The sequence below is a fragment of the Delphinapterus leucas genome, chromosome 1 (genome assembly GCF_059928025.1).
Source record: "Delphinapterus leucas isolate spDelLeu-1000000601 "Yukka" chromosome 1, BTC_Dleu_Yukka2, whole genome shotgun sequence".
In the NCBI taxonomy this organism is placed as follows: domain Eukaryota; kingdom Metazoa; phylum Chordata; class Mammalia; order Artiodactyla; family Monodontidae; genus Delphinapterus; species Delphinapterus leucas.
In genome coordinates, this window is record NC_143129.1 from 77,682,975 (window position 1) to 77,699,646 (window position 16,672).

At 47.1% G+C, this 16,672-nt stretch overlaps 1 protein-coding gene across 3 annotated transcripts in view; it reads left to right on the top strand.

Annotated features, from left to right (window-relative positions):
* Positions 1-16,672, top strand: part of ARHGEF2 (Rho/Rac guanine nucleotide exchange factor 2) — a 53,295-nt gene that overhangs the window by 423 nt on the left and 36,200 nt on the right. Inside the window, exons 2-3 of one of the 3 annotated variants that reach the window (XM_089914009.1) lie at positions 11,133-11,413; positions 12,812-12,929. In XM_089914009.1, coding sequence (XP_089770135.1) covers positions 11,133-11,413; positions 12,812-12,929 — 399 coding nt within the window. Of the gene's footprint in view, positions 1-11,117; positions 11,414-12,811; positions 12,930-16,672 lie in introns of those variants that run through there. The other 2 variants (XM_089913996.1, XM_022559668.3) reach the window with 2 other exon arrangements.

Sequence of the window (16,672 nt, forward strand, 5' to 3'; positions counted from 1 at the left end):
AGGTAACATAAGAGATTTCTCCCTCAGTCTGAGCTCTGGGAGATACTCCTTTTCTGAAAGCTGGGGCAGTCTTTACCTTTCCTTGCAGAACTCAGCATTTTGTGTCCTGGCCCTTGTTACAGAGGAGACTAGGGGGGAACCCAGGTCTGACCCAGATGACAAGAGAAGCATTGTGAAGGCAGTGTCACCGGCACCTTGAAAAAAGGCCAAAACTAGATACTTCCATCTCTCGAGAGATCAAATTCCTTGGAGTCAGGATGGAATTTGAGCCTCCCTTAAGTAGTAGCATTGAAGAATATAAGCCTCTCAAATCTATAGATGGCAAGACTCAGCTGGAGTAGTTGCCTTAGGATTGAGCCCTCTTCTTGAGGTAACTTAATGGAGGATGAGTAGCAGACGGTACTTCACTCTAATGGAAGCTGCCCTAGGGACATGTGACCCCTGATCTCCAGATTTCATGCAGGTCTGCAAGGGAGAGGGAAAGCAAGCACTGGCCCTACATCCTTCCTGGAGATTGAGTACCCAAACTGAGGGCTTCCTCCCTAAAAGGCAAAACAGATAGCAACCCAGCTCTCAGCGTGTTCCAGATCCCCTCCTCCCGCTGGAAACTAGCCCTCTATCCCTCCCACGTCGTCCAAACTTTTAGCTGGCACCCGCTCACCCACACCCAGCCCTGGTACCAGGAGGATCCAGGGCCCAGATTACCACCCCTTTCACATACTAGGCTTTGGGACTTCACCTGACAAAAGTTAATTGGAAACGGGTATAAGGATTCCCAAGAAGCTGTGGATAAAGCAGAGGCTTGGTGACAGGGTGGGAAGTTATCTGGGCTGGATCCCTCGAGAGAGCGGCTCAGGGTGGTGGAAGCAGCACTGACCACAGAGGCAGCAGTGCTGGATCCCAGCCCCAGTTCTGCCACTCACTGGCTGGCAGACCTCAGGTAAATCACACACACCCACCCCCGCTCGGAGCCTGTGTCCTCATTTGGACAATCCCAGGATTGTTAAATTAGAGAATTTCTGAGGACCCTACACCAGTAAAACAGGCAGCTGTTTCCCCTGTATTCTTGTGAAGTGAGAAACAACCACTGTCACTCATGTGGTTTGGAGCCCAGCCAGGTAGGAAAGGGCACACAGTTTCCACATCTGGCAACAACTGCCCTCTTCCTCTCACGCAGAGGGAGGGTTTTAGAGCAAGGCTAGACCGTAGATCACCTAATTTAATCTCATTTAATAGATCAGGAAAGGCGGAGTGGAGTGGTTTATCCAAGGACACAGCAAGTGGCAGCTAGCATATCTATTGAGTAACAGTTATGGGCCCAGCATTTATGTTCCACTATTTGTACATATCTCATTTACTATCCCCATTTTACAGAGGAGGAAATGAGGCTCCTAGGGAACTTCTCCAAGGCCCCTTAACTTGTGAGTTGGCAGAGGCAGCCAAGCTCTTCCAATTCCAACATGTCCTTTCCCCTGGACCACGAGGCCCATCAGGGAGGAGGCTCCCCAATACCGCAGGAAGTCCAACGTCTGCCCACTCCATCCTCTGCCCCAGGGAAGCGGTGAGGGTGAGTCAGTGCCCCTAGAAGCTGTTATCAGGGAAGGGGGTGGAGAGCCAGTCAGATATCCTGTGCCTGGTATCCACAACACGCCGGGAGTTGGGAGCCGGGTGTGTGCCAAGCTGCCTGCTCACCCTGTTCCTGTTGGCTGAAGGAGGGTCCTCCTCTGATGTAGCTGCCCTTGTCATCGCTCCTCCCTGTACTTTCATCACAGAAAATACAGTCTGTCCTCCTCCCCCTACTGTAACCTGCCTCTTAAAGGGAACGACAAGCATTTTGAAACCAAATTTGAGAGAGAGCAAAGGACCTCCCTGACCCTAGTAGGACCTCGCTGTTAAGTAGGGTTCCAGCTGTGGGCCTTTCCCTGAGTTGTCTTCTTTTTTCCCCTCAGTTCCACCCTGTCTCAGCTGGAGGGCGGGTGAAGTTTCCCTGGGATGTCAGGTTCCCACATACTCTCCCCTCAGGGTGACCCCAGCTTGGTTTCCTGTATCTGTTCCTACGTGTGCCTGAATCCGGGGGCTGCCCTTTGGGGGATGCTGAAGATGGGGAACCCAGGAATCCTCGGGACCAGCAACGGCACCCAAGGGGTTAAAGGTCTGGGCACAGCACTGTCTAGGGTGTTTGAAGTAGGGCGGGGAAGGGAAGGGCTAGAGTAGTTGGAGAGGCAGCTGATCTGGACTGGAATGAGTCCCCCCTGTCTCCTATGCAAACTTCTGGACCATGAGCAATTCCCTTAAAAGGACCAAGAAAGAGGCACCCCCATTAAGGTCCTGGACTGGATTCTTAGAGGGGCTGTCTGAAGTGGGACTTCTTCCTATACTGCAGTCACCAACTGAAGGCAAGAACAGGTCTCCCATCTTTGGGATATCTCCCAAGTCTGGTGAGTTTCCCTCTCCCTTTCCCTGAGTCCTTACCGCATCAGTGGGCATTTCCCAGAAGCAGAGATCTTCAGGAACCCCTCAGCACCCCCAGGAAGTGACAGAACAATTCTCTACCAGTCTCCTGCATTCAGCTGCCTTTTTAAAAAAAAAAAAAAAAAAATTAATTTTTGGCTGCATTGGGTCTTCGTTGATGCGCGTGGGCTTTCTCTAGTTGCAGCGAGTGGGGGCTACTCTTCATTACAGTGAGCAGGCTTCTCATTGCAGTGGCTTCTCTTGTTGCGAAGCACAGGTTCTAGGTGCTTGGGCTTCAGTAGTTGTGGCACACGGGCTCAGTAGTTTTGGTTCGCAGGCTCTAGAGCGCAGGCTCAGTAGTTGTGGCGCACGGGCTTAGTGGCTCTGTGACATGTGGGATCTTCCCAGACCAAGGCTTGAACCCGTGTCCCCTGCATTGGCAGGCAGATTCTTAACCACTGCGCCACCACGGAAGTCCCATCAGCTCCCTTTTTTAAAAAAATTTTATTAATTTTTATTTTGGGCTGCATTAGGTCTTCGTTGCTGTGCGCGGGCTTTCTTTGGTTGCTGCGAGCGGGGGTACTCTTCACTGCGGTGTGCGGGCTTCTCATTGCGGTGGCTTCTTGTTGCAGAGCACGGGCTCTAGGCCCGTGGGCTTCAGTAGTTGTGGCACGCAGGCTCAGTAGTTGTGGCACGTGGGCTGTAGAGCGCAGGCTTAGTAGTTGTGGCGCACGGGCTTAGTTGCTCCGTGGCATGTGGGATCTTTCCATACCAGGGCTTGAACCCGTGTCCCCTTCATTGGCAGGCGGATTCTCAACCACTGAGCCACCAGGGAAGCCCTCAGCTCCCATTTTTAACTAGGGTGCATTGAGAGTGGGTGTGTCTCTGTGTGTGTGCGCACAAGTGTGCAAATAGGAAATCACCATAATGGCCAACAGTTAATTAACACTACTTGTGGGACAAGTGATGCCAAAGATTTTATATATACTTTTTTTTCTTTCTTTGGCCGTGTCACTAGTTCCCTGACCAGGGATTGAGCCCGGGCCCTCAGCAGTGAAAGCACGGAGTCCTAACCACTGAACCGCCAGGGAATTCCCTGATATACATTCCTTTTTTTTTTTGGCTGCGTTGGGTCTTTGTTGCTGCGCGAGGGCTTTCTTTAGTGGTGTCAAGCGGGGGCTACTCTTCGTGTGCAGGCTTCTCATTGTGGTGGCTTCTCTTGTTGCGGGGCACGGGCTGTAGGTGCGCGGGCTCGGTAGTTGTGGCACGTGGGCTCTAGAGCACAGGCTCAGTAGTTGTGGTGCACAGGCTTAGTTGCTCCGTGGCATGTGGGATCTTCCCGGAGCAGGGCTCGAGCCCATGTCCCCTGCATTGGCAGGCAGATTCTTAACTACTGAGCCACCAGGGAGGCCCCCTTTATATACATTCTTAATCCTCACAGTCCTATGGGGTTAGCATATCATAATCCCCATATTAAAGTTGAGGTTTAGAGGAGTTAAATAACTAACACTCATCGATTAAGAGGTAGATTATAGGACTGGGATTCAGACTCAAGTTTATCTGGCACCATTAAGACAGGAGGTATGGACAAACAGGATGGCTAGAATTTTAAAACTTTAAATCCTAATTCACCCTGGGTCCCCTTCCTCTAGGCCCTGACATTATTCCCTTTATCCCTGGTGGTTAACTGTGAGATTTAAAGGGCCACAAACTCATACCTGAGAGCCAGGGGCTTCCAGATTCCAGAATACCCCATCCATTCAGATTAGGGGCTCCTTAGTTCACCCACTACCTTTAGCTGTTCCCTGGGATCTGATGGGTTAACTCCTTGGGACTCAGTGGCCAAAGTCTTCTCAGGTGTGTGCCTCTGAACCTCAGCCCCTCTCTTGCCCCACCCTGCTGGCATGGCACCCAGAACGCATGCCAAGAAACTGACAGGAGGTAGAAGTGGACTGATCGGTCTTCCCCCTTTTATTCTCTAGCCCCAACACATCATGGGCTAGTCTGGGTCCCAACAAGCCTCTGGTAGAATAAGCACACAGGCCCAGCAGAAAGAAAGAGGATAGGATCCCTAGGTTCAGTTTGCAAACAAATTTTTTTAAAAAAAAGAGAAAAGATGCTCACACTTGGAAGCCCAAAGCAGCAAAAATCCTGACTGGTTTGTGAGCCTAATATATCAAAGAGGTGGGGGTGATTTAGGGTGAGTGTTTGAGATGCTTGATGGCTGACTTTTTTTTTTTTTTTTTACATCTTTATTGGAGTATAATTGCTTTACAATGGTGTGTTAGTTTCTGCTCTATAACAAAGTGAATCAGCTATACATATACATATGTTCCCGTATCTCTTCCCTCTTGCGTCTCCCTCCCGATGGCTGACTTTTAAGGAGATATGATGGGACTTCCCTGGCGGCCCAGTGGTTTAGAGTCTGCACTTCCACTGCAGGGGGCATGGGTTCGATCCCTGGTCGGGGAACTAAGATCCCACATGCTGTGTGGTGTGGCCAAAAAAATAAATAAGTAAAAATTTAAAAAATAAAAGTAAGGAGACATGGTTAGATTAGAGGACTGAGGATGCCTGGCTCTCTAGCTTTGAACTTCCAGAATTAAGTACTAACAATAAAATCGACAACTCTGCCCTATGGGCCCTGGAAGCAGGTGGAAGCAGGAGTCAACCCAAAAGCTGATGTGGGCAGATGGCTTTTGCCTGAACTAGCCCCTGTCCCACAGAGGGGTGGTACACTTGCCTCACCACTGTGTTTGTGCATAGACCCTTCTGGGTCCTCGTCTTGGTGCCTGACACCTGGTAGGTGCTAAAGAAATATTTGCTGAATGAAGGAATCCTCTCTATGTACCCTTTACCTTTTCTTTGATTTTTGGAATTGTGATACCACTCTCTGGCAGTTGACAGGAAAGCCAGGGAAGGAGGGTGAGTTCCAGGATACAGTGTTGAACGCAAGCAAAATCTCATATGTCTCACACTGAGAAATAGAGCGATGACGTAGCCAGGTCAGGGTGAGGTGAGGAGGAATTAGAGACTTGGGTGCTATATGACTTGCTGTAGAATGGTGTGTTCGTGAGCAGGGAGGGGTGGGAAGGAACTGTGGTTACCAGGGCCTTCTTCATCTGAAGCCCTGCTTTAGTCTTCTTTGCAGGACACTGTTGGATTAATGGTTTACTTTCTATGGGAGAGGAAGCAGGTAGGTTAAATTTTGAACCATCAAAGGGTTTTCTACGACCCTGTTCCCCCAGGGCTAGGAGACCTGGAGAGAAGCCAGCAGACCATGCCATCTGGCCTCTCCCTTCCTCCCTGTTCTTTATTATCTGGTTCTTTCGGGTCTTCCACATTATTGCCCCCTTTGGGAAATTTAGGACCCCAGAGCCAGACCCAGGGAGCCCCCTAGGCTGCGAAGGGGCCCACTAGCCTTGCCCACTGTCCCCTGTGCCTAGCTGTGTGGTTGCTATCAGCAGTTCCTACCCCCAGTGTTCGCTGGCAGCAAACAGAAGCAGGGCCCTGCCTGCCCCCCCCATCACCTCATTCAGATTTCTAAGATGCAGAGGGAGTAGAAAGGACAAATTTAATTTTTTGGAATCCCCATCTAATTTCTTCTGGAAACTGCTTCCTTTCTTTGGCTGGGGTGGAGGGGGCAGGAATGAGGAAGTGAATAACAATATTGCCAGCTTTCTTTCAAAGCTAGCCACTTGCTCTCATTGGTTGCCTTCTTGTTTCAGAGAACTCAGGCTGTACACTGGGATGCATCTGCTTTGAAAACTCAGCTCCACCTCCTACAGCCCTGTGACCTTGAGCAAGTTACTTTCCCTCTCTGTGCTGCCTGTTTCTTCCTATGTAAAATAGGGATAATATCTATTTCAAGAAATGGTTGTGAGGATCCCACAGGGTGCTGTAGGCACTCATGGGTTAAGCCTCTTCCCCCTGTAGGCTCAGGTGCTATTTAGGAAATGGGTGTGCTGGGGTCTTCAATGTCCCTCCTCCCCTAAGCTGGTTGCAGACACCTGGTTGGTGGGCAGTGAGCCTTAATGTCTCTCTTTGATCTCTTTTTCCTCCTTCCTGAGATTTTGAGGCCCAGCTTCTCTAAATCAAGAGTCTGCAAACTTCTTCTGTAGAGACCCAGATAATAAATATTTTAGGCTTTATGGGCCATATGGTCTCTGTCGCAACTACCAACTTTGCTGTCATAATGCAAAAACAGCCATAGACCATATGTAAATGAATGAGCATGGCTGTGTTCCCCAGAAAAAACCCTTTATTTATGAGCACTGAAAATTGAATTTCATATAATTTTTATGTGTCACAAAGTAGTATTCTTCTTTTGATTTTTTTCCAACCATTTAAAAAAGAAAATAGGACAGATTTGGCCCACAGGGTATAGTTTGCCAACCTGTGCTCTAAACTACCAGAGGCCATGGTCCATCCCTTCTCTCTCTTTTTTTTTTTTTTTTTTTTTTTTTTTGCGGGACGTGGGCCTCTCACTGTTGTGGCCTCTCCCGTTGCGGAGCACAGGCTCTGGAAGCGCAGGCTCAGCGGCCATGGCTCACGGGCCCAGCCGCTCCGCGGCATGTGGGATCCTCCCGGACCGGGGCACAAACCCCTGTCCCCTGCATCGGCAGGTGGACTCTCAACCACTGCGCCACCAGGGAAGCCCCATCCCTTCTCTTTGAAGAGTGCAGGTTCATCAGGGTTCATCAGGCTCCTCCTTGCTCTGGTTGTTATGTGCTCTTTTCTATCAGAAGTTGTTTATGTTAATGAGTCCCCATCACAGTTGTTTTAGTGTCAGCCTGTGGGTTATCTATTCTCTCTCTCTCTTCTTTAACCGTCATATAATGCCTATTTCTGCTTCTGTCTTGGGCATTCCTCTCTCCAGCTCTCCATTTCTCTATGCTCTGCCTTCTCTCTGCTTCTAAATAATAATAGTAACAACAAAAATAATAGTAGCATTTACTAAGTACCCAATATGTGCCAAGCACATTGTTGTATTACATACATTATCAAGTCTTTCAATATCCTTACAAGGTAGTATTACCATTCCCATTTTACAGATGATCCTGAAGCTCAAAAACATTAAATAAGCAAGTTCCCAAGGTCATGTGGCTTATGAAGGTGGCAGAGCTAGCAAATCTGATGAACTTCAAAGCACCCTGAAGAAATTATGGTCTCAGAGTTTTGAATAAGAGAGATTTCTCTCAGTATTTCCCTGGCGGTCCAGCAGTTAAGACTCTGAGCTTCCACTGCAGTGGGCACGCGTTCAATCCCTGGTTGGGGAACTAAGATCCCGCATGCCGTGTGGTGCAACCCAAAAAAGAGAGAGAGAGAGAGATTTCTCTCTGTTAAAATATTGTATGCTCCCATCTCAGCACACGGTAGAGTGTCTAATGAATCACTGATGACTAGGGCAATTGGTGGAGGTCACACACTCAGAGGAGGAATCACGAGACGCTGATGGTCTGTGTCGATGGGAAAACCATCTGGTCCAGAGGCAGGAAGAAAAGTAAAGTGACTTAGAGCCCCTTCTTGCTTTCCTCCCCTGCCCCCATCTCAAGCATCTGATCTCAGACCTATTTCAGAATCTCCTATCTGTGCTCAGCGGAAGCAGTGATGTGACACGATGTGATCTCATTCTGGGGCTAAATAAAGCCATTGTGTGAGACCCAGCCCTGGTTGCTCCCTTGCACCATTTCCTGAGCTCAGGAGCCTAGTGAAAGATGGGAGGGGGCTGGGAGAGAACTGATGGAAGGAGGGGCAAGGAAAGGAACACAACCACAGGGGCTCCAGCTTGAATTTCAGAAAGAGGCGGAGGGACTATCTCTGGGAGGGGGTTGAGGAAACCTTGCTAAACCTCATCTCTTTGAAGGATAGAATGAAAATTATTGACCTGACAGCATGAAGGGGTGGAATTTAGAAGAAAAACTTTCTGAGGAACGGAATGAAGATTTAAGGGAGAAGGAGCCCAGCGGATTCCATTTTCACAGAGGGCAGAGACCATGAATGACATGACAGAGAGGCCAGAAAGAGGGTAATTCTTTGAGAAGAGGTCAGACTCCAGGTGGTCTCAGCTGGAGGAAGAAGGGTGAAATTTCAAGACATAAAGATCTCAGGATTCGAAATGTCTGTCCACCAGGCCAAGGCAGCAGGGTACCACCTCCAACAGGCGGCATCTCCAGGGATGGAGGGAAAGGAAAGGGCTTCCATTCACTGCTTTTCATTCATCTCGTCAAATCCAGCCCTGTGGGCAGATTCAGGGCGGGAAGAGTAGATAGAAGCTGGGTTCAGGGCGAGTAGGTCAAATAGTGTTTTCTCTTTTGTGAGGTCACTGAATGCCAGATCCAAGTTCCTTGTAGTGTCCCTCCATTTCTGTCCTGTTCCCAGCCCCTGCTCCTCTTTTTCTAGGGAACATACCTAGTTCCTACTCTTTCCTCCATCCCAGCTTCTCATGATACTTTTTGTCAGTACCCCTCTCCCCCTGCCCCCAAATCTCCGCTTTGGAGACCACTGGTTTGCAGGGACCGTGCTGTGGCCCTCAGGCTCTGTCCTGCTCCCTGCAGATCTGCCCATCCTGTTTATGTATTTATTTTCTAAATATGTTTTTAAGAAAATATTTATTTATTTGGCTGCACCGGGTCTTAGTTGCGGCACATGGGATCTTCGTTGCGGTGTGTGAACTCTTAGTTGCGGCACGTGGGATCTAGTTTCCTGACCAGGGATAGAACCCGGGGCCCCCTGCATTGGGAGCGCGGAGTCTTTTTTTTTTTTTTTAAGATTTATTATTTATTTATTAATTTAATTTATTTTTGGCTGCGTCAGGTCTTAGCTGCAGCACGCAGGATCTTCGTTGAGGCATGCGGGATCTTTCGTTGTGGTGCGCGGGCTCTTCCTTGTGGTGCGCGGGCTTCTCTCTAGTTGTGGTGTGCGGGTTTTCTCTTCTCTAGTTGTGGCGCGTAGGCTCCAGTGCTCGTGGGCTCTGTAGTTTGCAGCATGCAGGCTCTCTCGTTGAGGCGCGCGAGCTCAGTAGTTGTGGTGTGTGGGCTTAGTTGCCCCGTGGCATGTGGGATCTTATTTCCCTGCCCAGGGATCAAACCTGCGTCCCCTGCATTGGAAGGCGGATTCTTTACCACTGGACCGCCAGGGAAGTCCCATCCCATCCTGTTTATAGATAGCACATCAGATGGCACGAGGCCCAAGTTTGTGGACACAGAGAGAGGATGTCTCCCAGCGGCAGGCTGAGAGGTCCCCTCTATGTGGCTTCCAGCTGTGCTGAGCACGGACAGGCACAGGGCCTGGGCTGGTTTCCTAGGCCTCTCTTTTTCTATCTTTAGACCCACACAGCAGGGCAGCAGAATGCCATCTGCAGAGGCCTGAGTACTTGTCTCCTTCCCTGTGGTAGGCAGGTGTGCAGCTGACACAGGCACAGGTGCCATCTCAGTGGTCCTGGGTGGAGTGGGGGCAGGTTGCAGTGAAAGAGGGAAAAGTTGCTGGAAGGAACGACTGTCCAGCAACCTGGACTTTGGGGTGGGGGGGTGTCGGGGGCGGGGAGTAAAATAATTTGCGGAAGGCTTGACACCCTCACAGGAAGCCTGGGAGGAGCGGGAATTCTGGCTCACTGCTTCCTGGCCCTCCAGGGTCCTCTGAACATCTCAGTTGCTTCACCCCTGGGAGAAGAGGAGCCTGGGAAACTCATTCTAGCAGAAGTTCTACAGAGATAGGGCCCAGAGGGGGTGTACAGAGGTAGATGCAGTAGATGTGAGTTGCCTTCCCGCCCCTCCATCACCTTAGTACTCGGGTATTTGGTACTTGTTTCTGGAGTGGAGCTTATCATTTTCAACTTTAAGAGCTCCTGAGGGTTCTTAAATCTGAGACACACTGAGGCAAGCCCTGATGGCAGCCAGGAGTACTGGGCAGTGAGAACAATGCCCACTTGGGAGAGAGAGAAGGAATTTCAATGTGGCTGGTTTTGGAGCCCTTCTCTTTGCTTCTTGGGAAAAGGTCAGAATGGCTCTCTTACTCCCCAAATGACCAGAATCTTAGAAAGAAGAAATCATACTACTTTCTCACTCATGCACCTTTTCTCCCTACTGTTTTATTTGCCTAGACTCCTCCCTTTCCAACGTGGCCAAATCCTAACCACTCCACCCTTCCAGGCCCATCTCAAAGGCTGTTTACTTCCTTCTGTTTCCCTTTTTTGAGTCCTCCAACTGGCTATATGCACTCATTCCTTTGACAGCACAAAGACTTTTTTTGAAAATTCTCTTGTGGCATTTGGCAAACTCCGGCCAGTTGTTTGTGATTTGTGCTTTTGTCTATGTACACACATGCACACATGCACACACACACTCACTAGAACGAATTCCTTGAGGGTAAGAACAATATCTATTTCTCTTTGCTTGGCTTGGTCCTCTGCCATATAGGTACTCATTAAATGGAATAATAATGAGTGAATGAGGATGTCATTATGTACTGGAAAGAACACTAGACTGGGAGTCAGAAAACCCAAGTTCTCTGCTTGACTCTGCAACTAATTCCTCGTGTGATCTTGAGCCAGCCATCCTCCAATTCTGTGCCTTGGTAAAGGGAGGGGTGACTTGATGCTCTAGGCCTGGCTGACTGGGACACCTTTCTAGTTCCAAATTCCAGAATTCTAGAACTCACCATTCTTTGTCTTCTTGATTCAGACTGGCCTGTGTGTACCTCCCATGAACAAGGACGTCCCAGAGGTGCTCCTCACAGGTGGAGACCTGGTGCCCCAAGGCCACACTCGACGCTGCCTGTCTGTGGTCGAGTCCAGAGAACAGCTGGAGGAGAATGAGGAAGAGGGAGAAAAGAAGGAGAGAGACGGCTCCCATGCTATACCCCTCCGAAGGTCGAGGGCTTTCCGTGCCTACAGTCACAACTACGACCCCTTCAAAAGACATAGTTGGGGGCCGGGCAAGGAGCTCCAGGATCCACTGAGCAGGTAAAACACCAGGGGACCTCCGGTGTCTCCTTCTGTCAAGTCCTATACCTAGGAGAAGTGGTTGGAAAGGAATGACAGGAGTTGAAGAGACCTGGGCCCCTAGTCTCTTCCCTGGAGAATCCGAACCCAGGCCTGTTGCGGGCCTTTGGGGAGGGTAGACTCTGCCTTTCAAAATGTGACTCTACCTAATAGTTCTAGCTCCTTCTTTCTACCTGGTCTCAAGGGCAGGTGGGTGAGGATGGTGAGGGAAAGGTATGGAGGTGAGGTGAGTAGCAGGACACTCAGGTCTTATTGCCTCCACCTCCCACTTGGGTTTCTTAGGACCATACAACAGTGTCAGAGCTGGAAGGGACTCAGGGATCATATGGCCCCATCACCTCATTTTACAAATGAGGAAACTGAGGCCCAGAGAACTTTGGGAAGTTTCTTGAGAGAAGTGCTCCCAGGGTTGGGGCATGGAACCTGCCTCCTTTCCCAAATTGCTCCCTGCCTGCTGGATCCAGGCTGAGGCAGGCCCAAGATATTTAGATATCATAGTCCAGCCCTACAATGGGGGAAGAACTACTCTGGCTCAGGGGCCTACATAAGCTTGGCAGACTAGAAGAGAGGGACCCAGCTCTTCCCCTCTCCTGAAAAATCACTGACCATATCCCTAAAGACAGAGGAAGCCAGAAAGAGAAGGTCCAGGGGTCAGCATGAAGGGTTCAGTGTGAGTGGTCACTGTGAGGGCCTGCTAGCCGTGGAAGGGCCCTGTCTCTCTGCCTTGACAATGGTCCCCTTGGCCAAGTTCTCTTAGCTCTGGTGAGTAGACCAAGCTTCTCCAGCTTCTAGGCAGGGCTGGCTGGGCTGTGTGAGGGGAGAGGACCTTGTCCCTGAACTGGCTTGGGAAGGAACTTGGGTGAGAAGCCTTGTCCGCAGGACTCATGGCACCTTGCTAAGAGCGGCTAATTTAAGGCAGAGACGCTCTGAGTACGCTTTATGTGGTGCCGACTGTATCTCACGGTCTTCCAGGTGTCACCTTTCACTACCAGGCACTAATTTTGACCCTTGGGTAGAGAAGAAAGGGAGCCCTGGGCACACAATTGATCTTAGTAGGAGCTAAGGTTGGCATCAGACACCAGGCAAAGAGCGAGAATGCGGCTTACCCTTCCTTTCCCTCCCTGCTGAACGCTGGCTGTTTTCTGGAGGGCAGTACTGTCCTTTGACCAGCAGGGGTCACCCTTGCCTGAAGCCAGCTCCACAGTTTTGCCAAAGCACAGCCCCAAAGGCCTGCGCCTAGGCTAACCGGAAGGGCTGGGCTGGGGGCAAGCAACAGGACTGGGCTGAGGCAGTGTTCCTCCCTGGTGCCTGTCACAGGCCACTGGTACCGGAGGGCAGTGGTGCCAATGTGTGTTTCAGGAACAAACTGCAGGCATCGGGATGTGTGGGCTCCCAGGAGCCCCCCTTACTGCAGAGCCAAGAGGAACTGGACCCCTTTCTGGAACTGCAACACCAAGGTGGCCAACCCTCCTGCGTGGTATGGATAGACAAATCCCCATGGAAGCTACCACCTTCCTCCCCCTCTCCTGCCCCTTTGCCTGTCCAGCCACCACTCTGTGCCTCTTCTGTTCTGCAAGCTGCTGGGTCTCCCTGTGCCCAGGCATCACTTTGACTCCATCTGATGGAATCTGAATCTGGTGTTTCTACTCCTCTGTCTGCTTTCCTGGGTCTGTATGCTCTGTCCCCCACTCTTGGTATCCTGCCTCTGTCTCTTTCTCTGAGACTCTCTGTGCCTTCCTTTCTGTGTCTGTGTCTCTGTGTTGATGTGGGTATCTCTATTCCTCTCTCATTAAAAGGCCCCTGCTCCCCTTGGTGTTATAACTACTTCTTTGTGTGGACCCCACATTTCTCAGATTTGGAGATGAACTTATTATTTGTAGGGTGAAACTAGGCATCTGGTACCCTGAAACAGTAGTTCTCTAACAAGATAATCATAGGATTATCAAGTGAGAAAGGATATAGAGATTGCTCAGCCTTCTGGCTGAAGGGAACATCACAGGGAAGATCTCAAACCAGGACCCAGAGACCACTGAGGATACACGAAGCTTTTAGAGACATCACTGGGTTTGCCAGCTAAGAGTCCCTGAGTACAGTCAGCCCTCTGTATGCATAGGTTCTGCGTCCATGGATTCAACCAACCATGGACCAAAAACATTTGAAAAAAAATTCCAGAAATTTTCAAAAAGCAAAACTTGAATTTGCCTCATGCTGGCAAATATTTATATAGCATTTACAACTATTTACATGGCATTTATATTACATTAGGTATTACAATTAATCTAGAGATGGTTTAAAGTATATGGGAGGACGCACACAGGTTATATGCAAATTTCAGTATTATGCCATTTTATGTAAGGGACTTGAGCATCCTCAGCTTTTGGTATCCACAGGATCCTGGAATCAATCCCCCATGGATAATGAGGGACAGCTGTACATGGAACTGTCTCAAGCCCTGTGACTTAAGGTTACCTCCCCTCCAGCACATCCTCTAACTGGCCAGGGGTACCCACCCGGCCTCATTGTTCAAGTGCCTGTGGTTTGGGAGAGAGGTTGAGAAGAGGGGGCTGTTACAGCCTGTCAGGGAAGCAGCAAAACCCATCTTCTCCCAGCTCCCACTTTTCTCCATTAGCATCTCTGTAGGTCTTCCCTCACATCTGATTCAATGTGGTACGGTAGAAAGAACAGGATTTGGGAGTCACACTGCTCCTAGTTGAACAATATATTTCAGCTTTCTGAAAATCAGGATACTAAAAACTGTCTTTTAAAGTTGTGATTATTAGATGAAAAAAAAGTGTTAAAGTGCCCAGTACAGAGGCTAGCACACAGGAGATAACGGTTTCTTTTTTCTCTTCTCCCCTCCATTCCTTTGTACTTCTTTCTCTCTCTTCCACCTCTCTCTTCTCCCTGCTTCCCCCTTCTTGGTATTATATGTCTTCTTCTTTCCCCCCTTCTCTAGTGGTTTTTTGTTTCTTCTTTTTTTATGTCTTCCTGTTCTGATTCCTCTTCTCTCTTCACCTAATCTTTAAGCATTTCCCTTAAATTTCTCCTTGTCTGTATGTTTGGGGTTTTTTGTATCTTCCTGCAGCAGCAAATAGGTATAAGTCTTCAGCAAAGTCCACAGACCAAAAGTCTGAGATTCATTAAACTAGACTGGGGCTTTCAGACTAGTTTGAAAGCCAAGCCAAGTCTAGCTCAAAATTTATTTTGTTTGGCCAGCATGGTGTTTACACTTTCCAAAATTCAGATGTCCTTAGATGGGAGCTGTACCCTCCAGCTTGCCAGGGTTGCTAGTACTCTCTATTGTATTTTTCCATTTGTCATAAATATAGTATTTTTAAATGAATGCCTAATCAATCACCCATCCATCTCCAGAACTAGAATATCACCAGTACATTTATCTTTATTTATGTCTTCCTCTCGTCTATTATTCCTTTGCCTTCCCACCAGAGTTAACCACTATCTTGAATTTTCTTAATCACTCATTTACTTTTTTTTAAATAGTTCTAACACAAGCATTACCTAATGATGTATTATTTCTTTTTTGTTTGTTTCTGACTTTAAAAACAATGATATTATATTGTACAAAATTTTCTATAACTTGCATTTTCACTCAGCATTCTGTTTCTAATTTTTATCCATGTGTTACAAATAGTTATAGGTAATTATTTTCATTCCAATCTTCTGTTGATGGACATTTGGATAATTTCCATTCTTTACTATTATGAAGAGTGTCATTATGAACATCCTTTTATCCATCTTCCGGTGCTCATTTGCAAGAATTTCTCTGGGGTATATACCTTGGAGTAGAACTGTTGGGTCATAGTGTACACAGATGTTCATTTTTATAAGTTAATGGCAAACTGTTTCCACCCACATCAGCAGTATATAAGAGTTCTCATTGATCCACATGCTTTCCAACACTTGGAGTCATCAGATTTCTTAATTTTGCCAATCTAGTGGTTATAAATCTCATTGTGGTTTTAATTTGAATTATCCTTATTACAAATGGAATTGAGCAATTTTTATATGTGTCTTGGTCATTTGTGTTTCCTCTTCTGTGAAATTCCTCTTCATGTCTTTTGCCCACTTTTCTATTGGATTCTTTGAGGATTTTTTCTTTATTGTTTTGAATGTGTTCTTTACATATTCTGAATACTAATCCTTTGTGGTTGTATGTGTTGCAATGATCTTTTCTCAAAGATTGAGAAAAGTGGTTTGTCTTTTCCTTCTCCTATTGTGCCTTTAAAGAAACAGAGTTTCTTAATTTAAAAAGAGCATATTTATTGAAGTATATATACAAAACATGTATTAAAAAAAACTTTTGAGATTTTAGTTGGAGTTGCATTGACTCTAAAGATTAGGGAAAGTGGACATCTTTACAGTATTGCTTCTTCCTACCCATCCATGAAAATAGTATACTTCTTCATTTAATGTCTTTTAATAAAGTTTTATCAATTTTTTTCCATACAGAGTTTGTGGATATGTATTAGATGTATTCTTAGGTATATTACACTTTTTTTGTCAAGATTTTAAATTAAAATTTTTAAAATTTTTATTGAAGTATAGTTGATTTACAATGTTTCAGGTGTACAGCAAAGAGATTCAGTTATATGTATATATATATAGATAGATAGATAGATATGTATTCTTTTTCAGATTCTTTTCTATTATAAGTTATTACTGTCAAGATTTTAATTTTAGTCATTCTGGTGGGTGTTTTAGAATTGTGTCATTTTGGTTTTAATTTGCATGTCCCTGTTGAAAAATTTTATTGAGCACCTTTTCATATTCTCATTGACCATCTGAATATCTTCTTTGGTGAAATGTCTGTTCAAGTCTTTTGCTCAATTTTTAAAACAGCTTGTCTTGTTCTTACTGATTTGTAAGAGTTCTCTATATATTCTGGATCTGAGTCCTCTGTCAGATATGTGTATTGTGAGTATCTTCTCTCAGTCTTTGACTTGCATTTTTACTTTAATAGTGTATTTTAATAAGCATGAGTTTTTAATTTAGATGAAGTCCAGTTTATCGATTATTTTAATGGTTAGTGCTTTTGGTCATGTTTAAGAAATCTTGCCTACTCCAAGAACGTGAAGATTTTTCTTCGATATTTTCTTCTAGAAGCTTTATAGTTTTAGCTTTCATATTTAGGTCTGTGATTTATCTAGGTTCTTGTGTACGGGAGAAATCAAGGTTTTGGTTTTTTCCCTATGTAAATAT